Here is a 17,226-nt window from a genome sequence, read left to right as displayed (position 1 = left end):
CACCTCCAGGCTGTGTAAGGGCTATTTGACCAAGAAGGAGAGTGGAGTGTGGCATCAGATGACCTGGCCTCCACAATCAACCGACCTCAATCCAATTGAGATGATTTGGGATGAGTTGGACCGCAGAGTGAAGGAAAAGCAGTCAACAAGTGCTCAGCATATGTGGGACTTCCTTCAAGATTGTAGGAAAAGCATTCCAGGTGAAGCTGGTTGAGAGAATGCCAAGAGTGTGCAAAGCTGTCATCAAGGCAAAGGGTGGCTACTTTGAAGGATCTCAAATATAAAATATATTTTGATATGTTTAACACTTTTTTGGTTACTACATGATTCCATATGTGTTATTTCATAGTTTTGATGTCTTAACTATCATTCTACAATGTAGAAAATAGTAAAAATAAAGAAAAACCCTTGAATGAGTAGGTGTGTTCAAACTTTTGACTGGTACTGTATATGATCTCTGTGGTAACTTGTATTTGTACAAGGCGAACTCTAAATTACTCTATGCAAAGGGGTTTAAAGTTCCTCTCAGGAATTCTGTCTTATTTACACTGGTCTCTTCCCCCACACAAGCCTTTAGATGTTGTTACACTCTGTGGAGATTGGGCCTGGTTACTCTGTAAACTTGTTATCGTGTGATTGGTCAATGGTGGTTGGTTTTGGGTTGAAGAGTTACACCTTCAGATGTTATAAATGGAATAAAATGAATTTGTTGTCTCTGTTATCCTGTATCCCATCCATGGAGGAAGGTTGTATGATCAATTCTCATTTCCTAGGCCAGAGGCCTAGGCATCTCTTTGTTCATGCGTTGTCTTGTAAGTTAACTTTAGACTCTATATGCTTTAAATAATGCCCTGTAATGCTTGTTAATGCTTGTAACTTAAGCTTTATGCCTTGTATGTGAATTCATTCATTGTACAATATTAATTAAATATCTGCCTTTGATATAGACAATTCTCAGACCAATTCTTGCTAGTCAACGCCAACTCATTGCCTAATGCTTGCTTGTGTATTTTAATTATCTTTATGGAGTCAGATGGACATTTTAGTGGGCTAATTGCTTAGTCATGAGATATATAGAAATGAATGTAAAAAATAATTAAAGTATTTCATGATTCAAATAAAAGATGTCCACCATGAAAATATTGTCGCATTTACATTGCGTAATGTATTGACAGTCTCTAATTAGCACCAGAGATAAAACTTTGTCACAGTTGCACACCAGCCGACGGAAGCTAATTGGCGAAATAAGTTGGCTAGCACTAGCTAGCCTAGATGACTTCAAGACCCAAGCATGCTTACTGTTCCTGTAGACTTCTAGTTTAGACTTCTGTAGACGCTAGTTAGCACTGGCTCATGAAACTATCTATAACTTCCTTCATACTGGACGCAGAGACATAAAAACGGTATCCACAATAATATTCTGTTGCAGCTAGCGATGTTCATAAAATAATTATTTTCACAAAAAAATCCCACAAAATATTTAACAAAATAAAGAAATTGCAGGCCCCCTGCAGTACCCCAGTTTGAAGCTAATTTGTTGTTTGTAGCCGGCAATCAGTAGATCCTCAACAGGCAGACCTAGTGTAATGTGTAAACCCATGTTTCTCATGAACAATCAATTATTGAACTAAAAATGGTGTTGACAAAAACCTTCACTGGTGAAAAATGTACTACATTTATAGGTAATGTATCCAGGGAAGTGTGAATGGTTAATCATGGCACACTGCCTGAATCGTAAAAGTGTCATGTTACACAAGGTTTACTTTCATGGCACTGTAGAAGAATTCCTAAGACAGATACTGAGGGTGTTTCCCAAATGGTACCCTATGCCCTATAGGGCTCTGATCAAAAGTAGTGCACTATGTAGGGAATAGAATGCAATTTGGGACATACACGGACACTATGAATGTTATTAACTATTAACACCCAGAAGAGAGGCGCTATCTTTCTTGACCTCTCTGTGACCTGTGGTGGAGATTAAGTCTGTAGGTGTTAGCTCCCCTGGTTAGAAAAGGTAGTACAAATATGTTCATAGTTTCTACAAACGTCCTACTCGTGGTTTGTTAGCTAGGATATATTGTTTCATTAATTAATGTCAAATATATTCCTGTGTCTGGCCCTTACACCCCAACATGGACACAAATAAAACAAATTGAAGGAAATGATAGGAAGGGGTTGCTACTGGAACTGAAAAGCTACAAGCAAGGCAAACAGAAAGGTGGTGTATATGCTGTACAGCAGGCCCACTGGGTAAACAGAAGCAGACTGGGTCTGTTTGTTTATATTCATGACATCTGCCTCCCTCTCACTCCCTCTCACTCCCTCTCACTCTATCAAACCTCTTCCACTTCTCTGAGGCTTGGACAAACAGTAGCTAGTGCTTTCACTGCTGCCCACACAGCTGCCCAGACATTACTGCTGCTGTATTATTCTTCTCTCTGGGCAAGCTAACTGTACTGCTGGGGATGACTATTATAGGGCTGATCACTTTTTTTTTGAAGTTGGGCAGGGAGAGTTGTAGCTTGCAGCTGTGTCATCATTTAACCATTAAACCATAGTGGCCACCCCCTGTTTGATTCCAGTTCCATCGTTGATTCATCCACCGTCTCATTAATGTCTGACCACTGGGACTTTGACTGAGCCAGCAGCACAGGAGATTCTGTCTTAGTTGTGTTCTTATCCATAGAGGATGTTGGTGAGGATCCTGGTTCTGCTCTACCTGGCGGGGGCACCAGCCCTAGCACAAACCCTCTGCCAGCCTAGTAAGTTACTCAGATTGACCTAAAGAAGACGCTTATGTCCTCACAATTTCTACCTGTTTTATTGGTTTTGTGTTTGGTTGGTTGTCATTCTTTAGTTTATATTAGTGTTACAAAATGTTATGTTTATAACTTCTTATTGTGTCCCTGAATGTTTCTTTTAGCTAGTTCGCCAAATATCTATAGTTTAATGTAGGGAGAGAGAGACTGTGCAATACTTGTCAGCTGATCAGAGTTTTCTTGAGGAAGAAGTTCACGTGAATGAGTATGGTTATAATGAGTATTTTCATGATTCAAATGGTCTTTGATGTTGTTCTGTTGTTTATGCATTGTCATGTACTACATAGAGGTTTCTAGTTCAACAGTGAAGGTTTTGAGTGGACACAGTAAATACTGTATGGTTGTACAGATAGTTCTTTCTCAGGACGGTTTGAAGAACACTTTGTGAGGGATGTCCTATTTACTGTTTGTTTCATTGTACTGTTTCTTTTTTGACTATTTTTATCTATCGACCCATGGGATTCAAGCTCACATGTTTGTGTCCTCTAAAAGAAAGTGTGTTCTTGTACGCTCAGTGTTTCATGGTGAATCCAAAGATTATTCAAATGTGTTTAAGACGGTGGTGAGAATCACTCATCAAGATAAGTCTTATTCTGTCTGTAGATGCATCAAATGGCTACAGAGTGCGACTCAGCATCAAAACTGCTTTGGGAAATCAGGCTGTACGTACCATGCTTACAAGTGTTCTCTCACATCATGGGTCCTATATGAAAAGTTTTAAATACAACATTTACAACTACATTGTGCTGGGTGATGAAATGTCCTTTTTTTGTCTGCAGTATGAATGGAATGAGAATGAAATGTTCCTTTTCCGAGCAACTATGGCCTTTACCATGAGGAGGTACTACAAAACAGAAACTTACAAGTAAGAACATCTACAGTTCCCTAAAAACTTGTGCCATATATTTCAACTGAAATCAAAGCACAGTGTAGTACAGCATAATGTTTTTTCACTTCCGGCAAAGATTCATTTCCAGCGTTCCTGTGTGCATATTTTATGACTTATGTTCAAGTCAATAAAAATGTATTCCTGGTGTGTTGGTGTAATGCTGACAACATGGCATTTATGGCATTATGATGTTTGTGGGACTTTTCCAGTGTCGACAACATTATCGTGTGTAATCAGACTCTGAGGGTGTCCTTCTGGTTTGTGGTGACATCACCAGACAACTCCACCATGCTTATTCCTCAGGCAGATGTGGAGAAAGCTGTGAGGTAATTTCTTGGTCTACTTTGAAAGGAAAATATCCTGGTATACACCTGTAGATGAACTGAACTCTGAAGTAGAAAGGTGAACGTAAACAGCCACTTGAGTATCTAGTGGATAAAACAGAAAATAGATATTATGCTTACAATCTGAACCACAAGGCAAGTGGTATTTACACAGATTCAGAGACCAGTAAAAGGTGAGATTTACCAATTGGACCTAAAGTAACCCATTCTATGTCCAACAGCATGTCAAGGCATCGCATCAACAACGCCTTCCTCCTGACAGATAGGACCCTGGAGTTTCTGGGCATCCCCCCCACACTGGCAGGGCCAGTCAACCCTGACACCCCTCCCTGGCTCATCGTGTTTGGAGTGGTCATAGGGGCTGTGTTTGCTGGAATCATCGCCCTGCTCGTATCCTCTCTGCTTCAAAAGAGACGGTGAGTCCACCCTTTGACGATACTTCTGTCTCTCTGTTGATAATGCTGTGTTTTGTTATTGAACTATGGCTCATTCTAACCTAGGAAAGAGAAAGGGATGATGGAGGATGGACAGGATGAAGAGGACAGGCAGATGAAAGGAGTGGAGAATGGCAACATCCTGGACGGCATCTACAACAGAGGATTCACAGATGACAATCGCTTCACAAAGCTGTAAAGACTTCCCCTGTAAAATGCTACCAAGCAAGCACAGGATGGGCCAAGAGACATTAAAAACCATTACAAATAGACTTTTATGCACTGTGTCTACAGTTTAAAACTGCATTTGCTGTTTATTTTGGTTGTGTTTAAAACGATTTTGTGCCCAATAGAAATAAATGGTAAATAATGTATTGTGTCATTTTGGAGTCACTTTTATTGTAAATATGAATAGAATATGTTTTTAAACGCTTCTACATTAATGTGGATGCTACCTTTTCTATTGGGCACAAAATAATCTGAAAGACAACCAAAACAAACAGAAAATGCATTCAACAAGTTTGTAAAGTCACAAGCTTGATCTAATCATTGCATGCCAGGAATATGGGACCAAAAACTTAACTTTGGACTACTTTTAATAATACACATACGTATAAGTGAATTTGTCCCAATGAATTTGTCCCAATGAATTTGTCCCCTAAAATGAGGGCGACTATGTACAAAAAGTGCTGTAATTTCTAAATGGATCACCCAAAAGTGATGGAAATACCCACAAATTAAAGCTGACTGCACTTTAACCTCATAGTCATTGTATCATTTCAAATCCAAAGTGCTGGAGTACAGAACCAAAACAACCACAAATGTGTCACTGTGCCAATACCTTTGGAGCTCACTGTAAGTAAAAACTGCTTTTGAGATAGGCTATAGCGAACACAACACCTTTCAGTTCTGTTTTATCCATGGCTTTAGTTAAGCATTTCTGCAAACCGAGTAGGTGGCGTCTGGTCAACAATTTTAATGTATATTTCAAATGGTCAAATAATAGAATCCCTTAATAAACAGTGGTCTTGTTCATTTAGAAATCATGAGTACTTCTTCTCAATCACAAATCTGAAAATAATGAAAATGTAGCAACAGAGAGGCACAAATATATCTGAGAGGGAGGAGAACCACCATGATAATTGATTTACATGTAACTAATAAATGATTGATGTAATGTCCTCGGTAGCTCCAGCATCTAGTTAAGTGTTAACCACCTATTCAAGTTTTTTACTGCTTTGTTTTGCACAATGTGATCAAATGAAGAAGAACACCAGAACAGATGGGTTTAAATGTCGAATATGTACATTTCCAGTCACTGTTTTAAAGAGCACCCATTTTGATTTTATATTGTTTGTTATGAAAATCTATCGTGTGAATCTGAGGAAATACAAACAAACAAACTGTAATTTAGATATGTCTCTTCCTTGGCTATTGCGGAATCTCTATTCCAACCTCTCTAGTCTGTTGAGATTAAAACAGGTTAAACGTCATTAAGGACTACCTCTTTATTCAGCTACAGCACATGGAGAATGATTAAAGGGAAAGGGGGATACTTAGTCAGTTGTACAACTGAATGCCTTCAACTGAAATGTGTCTTCTGCATTTAACCCAACCCCTCCGAATCAGAGAGGGGGGGCTGCCATAAATCGACATCCACGTCTTCGGTCTCCGGGGAACAGTGGGTTAACTGCCTTGCTCAGCGGCAGAAAGACAGATTTTTACCTTGTCATGGACACACAATTACACATGCATATGTGGTAGATGCGGTGTCAAATGTAAGACGATTTGAATTTTACACACTGTTCTAAACCAGTTCCTCAGTAATAATTAAATGGCTAAATGGGTGGCTCTTATCTTCCTTAAATATCTCTGATGGGTAGGTCTTCTACCAGTTCCAGCTCTGGTAGTGGAACACACAAGGTCCTTTTACTTATTTTGATCAAATGTAGCATCAGCAACTCTAATGCAGCTGGCAACAACTCAAGTGTGCTGCTCAAGTGCCTTTGATCCCTCTCTAGAAAGGACAACATGTTACAAAGGGAAAGCTTCTGTGATTCATTGATTTGAGAACACCACAACAACCACACTGGAAATTGACAGTGTAAGCTAGCTAGTCCTACAATTTTGATGATTCAATACATTTGAGGATTGTTATTAGCATTTCACTAATATATAATTGAAAATGTAATTTCTTAACTCAGGAAATAGCTAGCTATGTCTAAAAGTTTGTTGTTTTTGACCTGGGTAAATTGAAAAGCTAGCTAACTAGATACATACATAACATTACATTTTTACATTTTAGCAGACACTCTTATCCAAAGCGACTTACAGTAGTGAATGCATACATTTCATACATTTTTTCTCCATACTGTTCCCCCGTGGGAATTGAACCGACAACACTGGTGTTGCAAACACCATGCTCTACCAACTGAGCCACACGGAACCATTAGATAGCCACGTAGCTAACTAGCTATGTTCAATAAAGTTAAAGAGAAAGAACACTGACAAATATCATACCTAGCTAAAACCAGAGCAGAAAAAGAAGACTGTCACAGCTAAAGTAGTGTCTAGCTAACTGTCATGTGTTTTGGTCTGTTTCTGTACCTGTCATCCTCCATCTCATCTGCTTTGTTTTTGTTTTCTCCCTATCTCAGATTAAACTCTTTGGCCCTTCTGGGTAGATACCCATGTGGACCCACCACTTCAAAGGCAATGTGGGAGTTTCCTGATCAAAAATCTTGAAATTGATTGATGAGTTGCAAGCTAGTGATGGCTTTAGGCTTTGTTCTTCTCTAAATCCTCTCCAATTCTTACACAAATTACATTTCAGCCATGTCTTTTCAGATTTCTAATAATATCACGTCTTTCCCTACAGGGGAGTGGTGTTGGATGCAAGAGGAGAGAAAATCTAACTGTACCAAGAAACAATGGACATACTCACTTCTCTACATGACCAGGGGATCCAGATTGGAGTGGCATCACGGTTAGTTCACACAGGGATCAACTGCATGCTATTTTATTTTATAATCTGATTAAATATCTATGTAAAACTTGTTTAGACAATGGCAATTTCTGTTATTAACCTCTAGATTGGTAATTCTTTGAAATAACATGCCAGCATTGTAAATTATTTAAATGTTCCTTCTATTCCCCAGTACAGGGGAGGTGGATGCAGCCAATCAGCTGTTGTCCCTCTTCAATCTCAACCAATACATATCCTTCAAGGAAATATATCCATGGTCAAAGGTCCCTTACTTCAAAAAGTACGTATCTAAACTTGAGATTATACGACCACTGCCACCGGTCCTGAACGATTCTTCTGTGTTCAACACGAATACTGTTAGTTGGAGAATGGAAGTGTGTGTTTGTGTGTTTCAAATCAAATCACATTTTATTAGGCACGTGCTTCATAAACAACAGGTGTAGACTAACAGTGAAATCTTTACTTACGGGCCCTTCCCAACAATGCAGAGAGAGAGAAAATAGAGAAAAGTCATAACACGTCATAATAAAAGTAATAATAAATACCCAATGAGTAACGATAACTTGGCTATATAGACACAGGGTAATAGTACCGGGTCGATGTGCAGGGGTACATGGTAATTGAGGTAGATATGTACATAGAACTATGAATAAAGTGACTAGGCAACAGGATAGATAATAAACAGTAGCAGCAGGGTATGTGATGAGTCAAGAGTTAGTGCAGAAAGGGTCAATGCACATAGTCCGGTTAGCTATTTGGTTAACTATTTAGCTAACTATTTAGCAGTCTTATGGCTTAGGGGTAGAAGCTGCTCAAGGTCTTGTTGGTTCCAGACTTGGTGCATCGGTACTGCTTGCCGTGCGGTAGCAGAGAGAACCGTCTATGACTTGGGTGGCGAGGGTCAGCGTGGCTGATATGTTGTTGCCTACCCTCATCACCTGGAGGCGGCCCATCAGTTAGTCCAGGATCCAGTTGCAGAGGGAGATGTTCAGTCCCAGGGTCCTTAGGTTAGTGATGAGCTTGGATGGTACTATGGTGTTGAATGCTGAACTGTAGTCAATGAACAACATTCTCACATATGTGTTCCTCTTGTCCAGGTGGGAGAGGGCAGTGTGGAGTGCAATACAAATTGTGTTATCTGTGGATCTGTTCGGGGTGGTGTGTGAATTGAGTGGGTCCAGGGTATCTAGGGTGATGGTGTTGATGTGAGACATGACCAGCCTTTCAAAGTGTTTCATGGCTACAGACGTGAGTGCTACAGGGCTATAGTCATTTAGACAGATTACCTTGGTGTTCTTGGGCACAGGGACTATGGTGGTCTGCTTAAAACATGTAGGTATAACAGACTGGGTCAGGGAGAGGTTGAAAAATGTCAGTGAAGACACTTGCCATTTGTCAGTGCATGCTCTGACTATGCGTCCTGGTAATCCGTCTGTTCTTGTGAATATTGACCTGTTTAAAAGGTCTTACTCACATCGGCTACGGAGAACGTGATCACATAGTTGTCCGGAACAGCTGTTGCTCTTATATCATGCTTGCCTCAAAGCTGCCATACAAGGCATTTAGCTCATCTGGTAGGCTCAGGTTACTGGTAAGCTCACAGCTGGGTTTCCCTTTGTAATCCGTAATAGTTTGCTAGCCCTGCCACATCCGAGGAGCATCAGAGCCGGGGTAGTAGGATTCGTTTTTAGTCCTGTATTTTTGCTTTTCCTGTTTGATGGCTCGTCGGAGGTCGTAGTGGGAGGATAGAGTTACGGTCAGATTTGCCAAATGGAGGGAGAAAGAGCTTTGTAACCGTTTGTGTGTGTGGAGTAAATGTGATATAGAGTTTAGTCTCCTCTAGTTGCACATGTGACATGCTTGCAGAAATGAGGTAAAACCAATTTCAGTTTCCATGCATTAAAATCACCGGCCACTAGGAGCCCCTCCTCTGGATGAGCCTTTCATTGTTTGCTTATGTCCTATACAGTTTGTTGAGTGCGGTCTTAGTGCCAGCATCGATTTGTGGTGATAAATAAATATATAATATAGATGAAAACTCTCTTGTTAAATACACTGAACAAGAATATAAAGGCAACATGTAAAGTGTTGGTCTCATGTTTCAGCTAAAATAAAATATCCCAGAAATTGTCCATACTGCACAAAAAGCTTATTTCTCCAATGTTGTGCACACATTTGTTTACATCCCTGTTAGTGAGTATTTCTCCTTCGCTACGATAATCCACCTGACATGTGTGGCATATCAAGAAGCTAATTAAACAGCCTGATCATTACACAGGTGCACTTTGAGCTGGGGAAAATAAAAGACCACTAAAATGTGCAGTTTTGTGTCACACAGCACAATGTCACAGATGTCTCAAGTTGAGGTAGCATGCAATTGGCATGTTGACTGCAGGAATGTCCACCAGAGCTGTTGCCAGATAATTTAATGTTCATTTCTCTACCATAAGCTGCCTCCAACATAATTTAAAAGAATTTGGCAGTATGTCCAACTGGCAGACCACGTGTATGATGTCATGTGGGCGAGCGGTTTGCTGATGTCAACATTGTGAACGGAGTGCCACATGGTGGTGGTGGGGTTATGGTATGGGCAGGCATAAGCTACAGACAACGAACACAATTGCATTTTATCAATGGCAATTTGAATTCACAGAGATACCGTGATGAGATTCTGAGGCCCATTGTCGTGCCTGTCATCTGCCGCCATCACCTCATGTTTCAGCATGATAATGCACGGCCCCATGTCGCAAGGAGCTATACACAATTTCTGGAAGCTAAAAATGTCCCAGTTCTTCCATGGCCTGGATACTCACCAAACATGTCACCCATTGAGAATTTTTGGGATGTTCTGGATCAACGTTTATGACAGCGTGTTCCAGTTTCCACCAATATCCAACAACTTCGTACAGCCATTGAAGAGGAGTGGGACAACATTCCACAGCCCACAATCAGCAGCCTGATCCACTCTTTGCGAAGGAGATGTGGGGTGGTCACATCAGATACTGACTGGTTTTCTGATCCACGCCCCTACATTTTTTTTAAGGTATCTGTGACCAATAGATGCATATCTGCATTCCCAGTCATGTGAAATCCAAAGATTAGGGCCTAATTTATTTATTTCAATTGACTGATTTCCTTATATGAACTTTAACTCACTAAAATCTTTAAAATTTTTGCATTTATATTTTTGTCCAGTATATTATGGTCTACAGCTTATCATGACGGAATCTAAGTCATGCGAGCAGAACCTTGAGACTTCCTTATTAGATATCGAGCACCAGCTGAAAGACATACCCCTCCCCCCCTAACCTTACCCGACACTGCCGTACGGTCTTGACGATGCATAGAAAAACTAACTAGATGTATATTATCCATGTCCTTGTTCAGCCACGAATCAGAGAAACACAGGATATTACAGTTCAGGTCCCATTGATAGAATAGTCTCAAACAGAGCTTGTCCAATTTGTTCTCCAGCGATTGTACTGTACGTTCGCCAATAGAACGGAGGATAGAGGCAGATTATTTATACGCCAACATAGTTTCGATAGGGTGCCCACACGCTGGCCTCTCTTACGCCGCCTTTTCCTTTTCCGAGTCTCGAGGTTTAGTATCTGGTCCGGGGTGTGCAGTATTTCCGGCTGTCGGAAGAGAGAGGAGACCAAGGTGCAGCGGAGTTAGTGTTCATCATAGAATATTTAATAGCAGAAAGAACACTATACAAAACAAAACGAGAAAACTGACAGCCGGACAGTCCTGTCAGGTGCAAACACTAAACAGAAACAATTACACACAAAACCCAAAGGAAAAACATGCGCCTTATGTGTGACTCCCAATCAGCAACAACGAACTTCAGCTGTGTCTGATTGGGAGCCACACACGGCCCAAAACAAAGAAATACAAAAACATAGAAAAAGGAACATAGAACGCCCACCCAATGTAACACCCTGGCCTAACCAAAATAAAGAACAAAAAACCCCTCTATGGCCAGGGCGTTACAGTACCCCCCCAAGGTGCGGACTCTGGCCGCAAAACCTGACACTGAAGGGGAGGGTCCGGGTGGGCCTTCTTACGGCGGCGGCTCAGGTGCGGGACGTGGCCTCTGCTCCACCCTTGGCGTCGCCCTCTTAGGTGGCGCACCTGGCCGCGCCGAAGGTCTGGTGGGCGACCCTGGCTGCGCCCGGCTGGCGAGCGGCGATGGCTGCGCCCGGCTGGCGAGCGGCGATGGCTGCGCCCGGCTGGCGGGCGTCCCTGGCGGCTCCGGCCGCACTGACCCAGGATTCACCAGTCTGAAAGTAAGAGACTTGGCCCTAGGCGCAGGCACAGGACTCACCGGGCTGGCGGGCGGCTCTGGACAGGCGGGCGGCTCTGGCGGCTCCGGACAGGCGGGCGGCTCTGGCGGCTCCTGACTGGCGGGCGGCTCTGGCGGCTCCTGACTGGCGGGCGGCTCAGGCGGCTCCCGACTGGCGGGCTGCTCTGGCGGCTCCGGACTGGCGGGCTGCTCTGGCGGCTCCGGACTGGCGGGCGGCTCTGGCGGCTCCGGACTGGCGGGCAGCTCTGGTGGGCTCCGGACTGGCGGGCAGCTCTGGTGGCTCTGGACTGGCGAGACCCACTGGAGGCCTAGTCCGAGGAGGAGGCACAGGAGAGAGCAGGATGGGGAGACCCACTGGAGGCCTGGTCCATGGAGCAGGCACAGGACTGACCAGGATGGGGAGACCCACTGGAGGCCTGGTCCGTGGAGGAGGCACAGGCTTAACCAGGATGGGGAGACCCACTGGAGGCCTGGTCCGAGGAGGAGGCACAGGCTTAACCAGGATGGGGAGACCCACTGGAGGCCTGGTCCGTGGAAGCGGCACAGGAGAGACCAGGATGGGGAGACCCACTGGAGGCCTGGTCCGTGGAGCAGGCACAGGACTGACCAGGATGGGGAGACCCACTGGAGGCCTGGTCCGTGGAGGCGGCACAGGACTGACCAGGATGGGGAGACCCACTGGAGGCCTGGTCCGTGGAGGCGGCACAGGATTCACCAGGCTGGGGAGACATGCAGGAGGCCTGGTTCTGGGCGCAGGCACAGGATAGACCAGGTCCTGAAGACGCACTGGAGGTCTAGAGCACACGGCCTGCACAACCCGTCCTGGCTCGATGCCCAATCTCCCCCGGCAGATGTTAGGAGCTGGGATGTAACGCACCGGCCTCTCCACGCGTACTGGGGACACCGTGCGCTTTACTGCATAACACGGTGCCTGACCAGTACTACGTTGCCTCCTGTAAGCACGGGGAGCTGGCTCAGGTCTCCAACCTGACTCTGCCACACTCCCCGTGTGCCCCCCCCAAACATTTTTTTGGGGCTGCCTCTCGGGCTCTACCTGCTTCCCAGGCAGGTTGTCACAGTTGTCCCGCAATTGCTCCCATGTCCAGTCAATCCTTGACTCCAACACCTCCAGCGACCAGGATGCCATCTTGCCCGAGCGCGCTGCTTCCAATAGTGCTCCTTGACTTCCATCTGCCCTCTTCTCCGCTGCTTGGTCTTTTTGTGGTGGGTAATTATGTAACGGCTGTCGGAAGAGAGAGTAGATCAAGGTGCAGCGGAGTTAGTGTTCATCATAGAATATTTAATAGCAGAAAGAACACTATACAAAACAAAACGAGAAAACTGACAGCCGGACAGTCCTGTCAGGTGCAAACACTAAACAGAAACAATTACACACAAAACCCAAAGGAAAAACATGCTCCTTATGTGTGACTCCCAATCAGCAACAACAAACTTCAGCTGTGCCTGATTGGGAGCCACACACGGCCCAAAACAAAGAAATACAAAAACATAGAAAAAGGAACATAGAACGCACACCCAATGTAACACCCTGGCCTAACCAAAATAAAGAACAAAAAAACCCTCTATGGCCAGGGCGTTACAGTCGCCGACTCAAGAAGAAATATTCATTCGAACCGAGGTTAGTGACAGCTGTCCAGAAGCGGTTTTGGGTCATAGGAAACGATGGTAGAAACATTATGTACAAAAAAGTTAGGATCGGCGACATTCTTTCATGTTTGTGTTTATGCTTGGGTAACTGGCCATCAAAGTGTGTTTGTATTGGAACTCACTGTCATTGTGTCTTTGTTCAGGCTCCAGGCAGACAGTGGATTCAAGTTTCAGTGAGATTACTTTCTTTGATGCTGAACATAGGAACATCAAAGACGTCATTCGACTAGGTACTTTACACCTCCATAAAGTATATAAACTCAAACCAATTTATGAAGTCCACTCTAACTTCCAAAGTCATTAAAATACATACACAACAGAGAAAAGATATCAATGATCTCAAAATTATTCTATACCATGAGAGTGTCATGACAGCTGTTTTGGAGTATAGCAACTTAGCAAGTGTTACGAACTGGCTCGTAGCCTGTAACAAAAAGGGAGACAACGTGGAGATATATTTTTATTAAATAAACTCAGCTAAACTCAGAAAAAAAAGAAACGTCCTCTCACTGTCAACTGCGTTTATTTTCAGAACTTAACATGTGTAAATATTTGTATGGACATAACAAGATTCAACAACTGAGACATAAACTGAACAAGTTCCACAGACATGTGACTAACAGAAATGGAACAATGTGTCCCTGAACAAAGGGGGGGTCAAAATCAAAAGTAACAGTTAGTGTCTGGTGTGGCCACCAGCTGCATTAAGTACTGCAGTGCATCTCCTCCTCATGGACTGCACCAGATTTGCCAGTTCTTGCTGTGAGATATTACCCCACTCTTCCACCAAGGCACCTGCAAGTTCCCGGACATTTCTTGGGGGAATGGCCCTAGCCCTCAGCCCTCCGATCCAACAGGTCCCAGACGTGCTCAATGGGATTGAGATCTGGGCTCTTCGCTGGCCAAGGTAGAACACTGACATTCCTGTCTTGCAGGAAACCACGCACAGAACGAGCAGAATGGCTGATGGCATTGCCATGCTTGAGGGTCATGTCAGAATGAGCCTGCAGGAAGAGGACCACATGAGGGAGGAGGATGTCTTCCCTGTAACACACAGCGTTGAGATTGCCTGCAATGAGACGAGCGACCCCTAGCTAAATCAGGGTCACCTTCCCTAAGCAAACTCTCCCGAGAGCTTTCCTTCTCTAACCAATTCTAGCCGCTCTTGTTGCAGCTTGATTGTAGCACGCTCAAAATCCTGTTTAAATTCCTTTTCATGCTTAACACAATCAGCATGCTCCAAATCCTGTTTAAGTTCCAATTCCTTTCCATGCTTAACACGATCATACTCTAGCTGTAACAGCTGATAAAAAAGACTACTAGGGCTAACAGATGGAGCGGCCAATGTAGCGAAGTGGGGAGATGGCTGGGGAGGTGGCGATTCCTCAGCAGATTCTGCCCCAGTGATACCTACGAGTATGCCAATCTCCATCAGATTGGCCTTCAATATCAACCTAACATCATTTTTTGACGTATATCACTAATTTCAACCTGGTAGTGTTCAGCAACCTTCATCAGCTGTTCTTTAGTACATAATTCTAACAGTTCCTCTGGTGGAACGCGAATGAACTCGTCTACATTAGACGCCATAGTCACAAGTAACTGCAAAAAAAGATTTTGCTCTGGCCCTCTGCTGAGCACACCAGACCGAACCACAACAAGAGAAGCACCAATCAAACTGGGCACCGCAGGAGAGAGATGAGATATATCAGGAGCTTCTCCAAATCCTACTATAACGCAACCCTAGTCTTGGTGTGGATTTGTGGTGCCCAACGTATTCCAAAGTGGAACATGTCGCTAAGCCTAACAGGGGAAAAGACAGGCTATAGCTCCGGGTCGCAAATAGCACTACCCTACCCAAATCTGCCACTGAGGTACACAGGTGATTGAACTGACCTCCTCGGACCGGTGTTCCAACAGCGAGTAGAGCAAGAGCTTCCAGCCTGGGCAGGGGCCTGGAAACTAACCAATGTTACTCTCTCCAACGCAGCATACAACCAACTATCCACCGCAGTGGCAAGTTTACCAAACAAACAAAGGCAACCAATCCTGGGCCTACCAAACAGCGCAACTCAAAGAAAGTTGTAACGAGATGCAAACAAAGCACCTATAGTGTTAATCAAACACTGACTTCTCGTTTTCTCCCAAACAAAATACTCATACCAGTTAGCCTAACGACACTAGTATTAGTCCTACTTACACACTTTCCAAGCCTGTTTGATGACATCATCGGACAACCAAAATCACTGATACATCTCTAAGGCACTATACCGAACACTTATAAGACTAGGCAGTGAATATCAACCAAAGAGCATCCCAATTAGCATTAAACCATCATAATGCAACAAAATACTATACGCCAAAATGTCTCGCATCCAACCTTATGAACCCAGACGAGCCCCCACTTGTTACACACCGGCTTGTAGCCCGTGACAAAGAGGGAGACAAACATTTTCATGAAATAAAGTCAACTATATCTGAGTAATAATGGAATGTGTACTCAGTAGTGTGAGTGGATGCGTGCACAGATGTGATAATGAGGGGTGTTGAGAGACGCCAAAACAAATAAACATAAAGAAGCCTCAAAATGCCACAACCCAAAATAACAGTGTGTCTGCATGAAGAGAGTAATGTATGGGGGAAAGGTGTATTTATCCCTGGAACACACCTGGGCCCAGGTGTGTCCCATTTCGCTGACGACCCTCCCGGCTCCGCCCACCGACAAGAGCAAAGAGAAAGAATTTGTCAGACAGAGTGGGAGGGTCATCACACAAGTATGTTGCATAAACCGTTCACTCCCAAAGGAGATAACAAGACAAGTAACTTTACTTGCATTTACCCTCAGGTGTGCAGTGTGTTCTGGTTCCTAAAGGAGTGACTATGAGACTAGTGGTTGAAGAGATTCTACAGTTCTCCCAGGGTGCAAAATGAGTACTTGAGGACAGAGTTGATGCATTAATGCAATACATAGACTTGACCTCTGTGGGCAGTGTTGCACTGCCACAAACCTAAATATCAGCACTTCACTGTTTTCAACATTACTACATTTTTATGTGTATAACCAACATAACGTTGGTTCAGATTGGCCAGAGCCATGCAATATATGTGTTTTATACTGTATAAAACACAACTGTACATAGTCATGGTAATAATTTCCCTCATATTTTGTCATCTCTTTGTCATTAGTTTGGTATTAATGTAAATACTCAACTCGTCCTTTCTTTCATTTACTGTTAGGACCATTCTCTAATTGGGCCCTAGACTATTCATTCACAGTTTTCTTTTATTCCTCTTTCTCGTTGCCATCTCTGTTCTTCTTGTAAGCCCCGGGTCAATCTCCACACCTCATTTTTCACCCCAAAGAGCTATAGATTGTTTGTCAAATTTCTCAAGTTCAAAATCGAATTCTCATTAAGATAGTTGGTTGATTAAGATTTAATTTCCCCTGGTTCGCCTGGTGGGACAAACAAACAGCAGTTTGACCAAGGCCCCAGGTCTCTGCTAAATGTAGTCATCACACAGTAATCGAAAAATTCTAAAAGCAATTCGTTTTTGCAATAGTAGTACAAATGAGCCGTACAGTGTTATCTCAATCTCAATATCTTTTGGGGGAAATATTGATTGGTGGTCACATGAATCATTCTTCAGTTAAATTATGAATAGTATAGTAAACAGTACGATTGCGTGCGTAAGCTTACCCAATTCCATGTCCGTTTTTAAAGAAAGAGCAAGATTGTGCAGTTCCATGGATTGCAAAGATGAAATTCGTAATAGATC

General features: G+C 43.4%; 1 protein-coding gene and 1 pseudogene across 3 annotated transcripts; both read left to right on the top strand.

The window, feature by feature from the left end:
* The first annotated feature begins 718 nt into the window (after nucleotides 1–718).
* Nucleotides 719–5,249, top strand: LOC115192412 (collectrin). 3 transcript variants are annotated; one of them, XM_029750894.1, is made up of 7 exons: nucleotides 721–812; nucleotides 2,687–2,762; nucleotides 3,423–3,481; nucleotides 3,599–3,684; nucleotides 3,918–4,034; nucleotides 4,274–4,468; nucleotides 4,553–5,249. In XM_029750894.1, the coding sequence occupies exons 1-7, from the start codon at nucleotides 801–803 to the stop codon at nucleotides 4,683–4,685; spliced, it is 678 nt and encodes a 225-aa protein (XP_029606754.1). In that variant the 5' UTR covers nucleotides 721–800; the 3' UTR covers nucleotides 4,686–5,249. The 3 variants fall into 3 exon arrangements, with proteins under 3 accessions (XP_029606752.1, XP_029606754.1, XP_029606755.1); XM_029750895.1 differs by having other exon boundaries at nucleotides 732–812; nucleotides 2,583–2,762; XM_029750892.1 differs by lacking the exon at nucleotides 2,687–2,762 and having other exon boundaries at nucleotides 719–812.
* Nucleotides 5,250–6,452: 1,203 nt separating this feature from the next.
* On the top strand, nucleotides 6,453–16,380 carry LOC115193027 (magnesium-dependent phosphatase 1-like; annotated as a pseudogene).
* The last annotated feature ends 846 nt before the right edge of the window (nucleotides 16,381–17,226 follow it).

The sequence above is a fragment of the Salmo trutta genome, chromosome 4 (genome assembly GCF_901001165.1).
Source record: "Salmo trutta chromosome 4, fSalTru1.1, whole genome shotgun sequence".
NCBI classification, from domain to species: domain Eukaryota; kingdom Metazoa; phylum Chordata; class Actinopteri; order Salmoniformes; family Salmonidae; genus Salmo; species Salmo trutta.
This window is presented reverse-complemented; position numbering and strand designations above follow the sequence as displayed.

What these genes read in the sequence shown, in the direction of transcription:
- LOC115192412 (XM_029750894.1), top strand. An exon ending in ACAAACCCTCTGCCAGCCTA is followed by an intron (nt 2,763 to 3,422) that starts GTAAGTTACTCA and finishes TTCTGTCTGTAG; the next exon opens with ATGCATCAAATGGCTACAGA. An exon ending in TCTCTGCTTCAAAAGAGACG is followed by an intron (nt 4,469 to 4,552) that starts GTGAGTCCACCC and finishes ATTCTAACCTAG; the next exon opens with GAAAGAGAAAGGGATGATGG.